Consider the following 2,611-nt stretch of genomic DNA (forward strand, 5'->3'; position numbering starts at 1 on the left):
CACCCCCCCCCTATAATGCTTCCTCGAAATTTCAGGCCTTGTGCCGAAAGTATCTCGCAGTGAAAATTTGTGATGAAAAGATGGGTGAATGTGACAAAAATGGTTTAAAGTGAATGGTATTCGCCTGTAAAATTGGAGAATAGGAGAGAGAGAGAGAGAGTTCGAACCTTTGGCGTAACCCTGGATCACCAGGGTAATCCGGGATCTGTGGAGTTCTTTGATTGGTCCCTTGCTGGATTTTCTCCTTTATCAAGAGGCCAGCATCATTATTACACGCTATATATATTTTTTATCGCATTTTCCTTCTCCCCATTTCTGTACGTAAATCCTCACGCAAATTTCTGTCTGTCCCCATGTTGTATCCCTAATCTATGTCACTGTAGCTAATAAAAGAAATTATTATTATTATTATTGTTATTATTATTTGATTCCGAGCGCAAAATACCTCCCACGGTTCGACACTAGCACCAGTAGCACCGCCCTTATTGAAGTGATTATCTGGTAACCAGCGCGACCATCAGTTAACGTCGGGATCTTCGTCAAGTAATAAGCGTCGCGGACGACAGTCACAAACGGGGCGCAACAGTAGCATCATCGGCAACAGCATCAGCAGCAACAACGGCAACAGCAGCAAGCAAGCAACAGCAGCACCACTGCCAATAGCAACATAATTAAAACCGGAGGAGGAGGAGGAGGAACCGGTAGAGTTAAGAGTGAGGTGGAGTCATGAGAGAAGGATAAGAAAGAAAAAGACAGAGCTGAAAGAAAGAGAGAAGGAAAGATGTGATAGGAGAGTGTTGTAGGAGGAAGGGCAGGAGAGAAACAGATAGGGGGGGGAAGGGAAACACTAAGCTATAAGAAGGAGAGGAAGAAAGATATGACAGGATGCCGTGGCAGGAGGAATGGCAGGAAGACTAGTAGAGAGAGGGAGGGGGGACACGGAGCTAAAAATAGAGGAGGAAAGATATGACAATAAAGTGGTGGGAGGAAGGGCATGAGGAGTAGAGGGAAAGGAGGATTGATAAAAAGCAGTTACTGAGGGAGTGTGTAGTTAGTGCAGGGAACGATATGGTTAGCACGGTAGTGGTGGTGGTGGTGGTAATAAGATAGTGGTAGGAAGGGAAGATGGTAAAAGAGGAGCAGTAAGAGTAGGGTAGAACGTAAAGTAACAGCAGCAATATTAGCAGTAGTAGTAGTAGTAGTTGCAGTAGTAGCTGTAGCAATAGTTGCGGGAAGAATAATAATGATAAAGGTTTCTTTTATTTATATATAATAGTAACAATAATTGTATCTTTATTTTGCTACTATAACAACAATAATAATTACGATAATGATTTTTTTTTTCGGGAGGAGTAGTCTCAGAAGAAATAAATGCTGGGGGTAGCAATAGTAGTAGTAGTAGTAGTAGTAGCTGTAACAGGGACAGCGTGAAGAAAGTGGAGGCGACAGCGGCGGCGGCGGCGGGGAAGACACTCGTTGCCGGTACAGGAGGAGGAGGAAGAGGAGAGAGATACAAAGTGAAAGGGAAAGCCAGAGAGTCATAGAGAAAGAGAGAAAGAAAGAGCAAGAGAGAGAGACAGAGAGAGAGAGAAGATAATATAGAACTACCAGCAGCACCAGTAGCAGCAGTAGTGGGGAAAACAACAACAGCAGCAGCGGCAGCAGTAGTGCTGTGGTTCCCACCGCCGTCTGCTGACAGTGTAAGCATGGAATCTTGTGCACAGTGCTTGAAGAATGAGTTCAAACCAGAGAATGCTGGACTTAATCACGAAGACCCGTCGGTGTTTGTCAAATCACAGGTAAATTCTTTTGATGGTTCCAGTTCCAATATCCTCGATTCCTGTCTCTGAAACCCACGCGCGCCAACACTTCTATAAAAATATCCATAGGATTTTCTTCAGAAATCTGTTTGTCTGTCTTTCTCTCTCTCTCATATGTATACTCATCCTGTTGCACATGACTTGTTTTAAACACACTATGATTTTTCTCTTCCTAATCTATCTTATTTACATATCCATTTGTCTACGTATCGATTTAATTAACCATCTATGTATCTATATATTTATCTAATTAGCTATCTGTATATCTGTCTACCAATCTATCGATCTGTCTACCAGTCTCTATCTATCTATCTATCTATCTATCTATCTATCTATCTATCCATCTGTCCACCTATCTATCTATCTATCTATCTATCTATCTATCTATCTATCTATCTATTCTGTCTGTCTGTCTGTCTATCTATCTATCTGTCTATCTATCTATCTGTCTATCTATCTATCTGTCCATCTGTCTGTCTGTCTATCTATCTATCTGTCTATCTATCTATCTGTCTATCTATCCATCTGTCTGTCTGTCTATCTATCCATCTGTCCATCTATCTATCTATAGCGCCGTCTTAAGGCATGGTTGTACTGGGCAGTAGTTGCTCGAGGCCCTCACGGTTCTAAGGGCTCAATTTTGGTCTATCTATGTGGTAACTTGCTGTCCAGAAATACATATTGTAGGGCCCAGGGACCGATAATGCTGCCAAGATGACCCCCGTATACATACATGCACACAAATATATATATATATATATATATATATATATATATATATATATATATAT

The 2,611-nt window shown here is 41.6% G+C and overlaps 1 protein-coding gene across 3 annotated transcripts in view; it reads left to right on the forward strand.

The window, feature by feature from the left end:
* The first annotated feature begins 1,032 nt into the window (after window positions 1–1,032).
* The window catches only part of LOC106870451 (protein rolling stone), a 123,399-nt gene continuing 121,820 nt past the window's right edge, over window positions 1,033–2,611 (forward strand). For 2 of the 3 annotated variants that reach the window (XM_052975228.1, XM_052975227.1), the window contains exon 1: window positions 1,033–1,799. In XM_052975228.1, the coding sequence (XP_052831188.1) occupies window positions 1,707–1,799 (93 nt within the window). In that variant the 5' untranslated portion in view covers window positions 1,033–1,706. The remainder of the gene's footprint in view (window positions 1,800–2,611) is intronic. The other variant, XM_052975229.1, reaches the window with a different exon arrangement.

The sequence above is a fragment of the Octopus bimaculoides genome, chromosome 20, assembly GCF_001194135.2.
Source record: "Octopus bimaculoides isolate UCB-OBI-ISO-001 chromosome 20, ASM119413v2, whole genome shotgun sequence".
Lineage (NCBI taxonomy): Eukaryota > Metazoa > Mollusca > Cephalopoda > Octopoda > Octopodidae > Octopus > Octopus bimaculoides.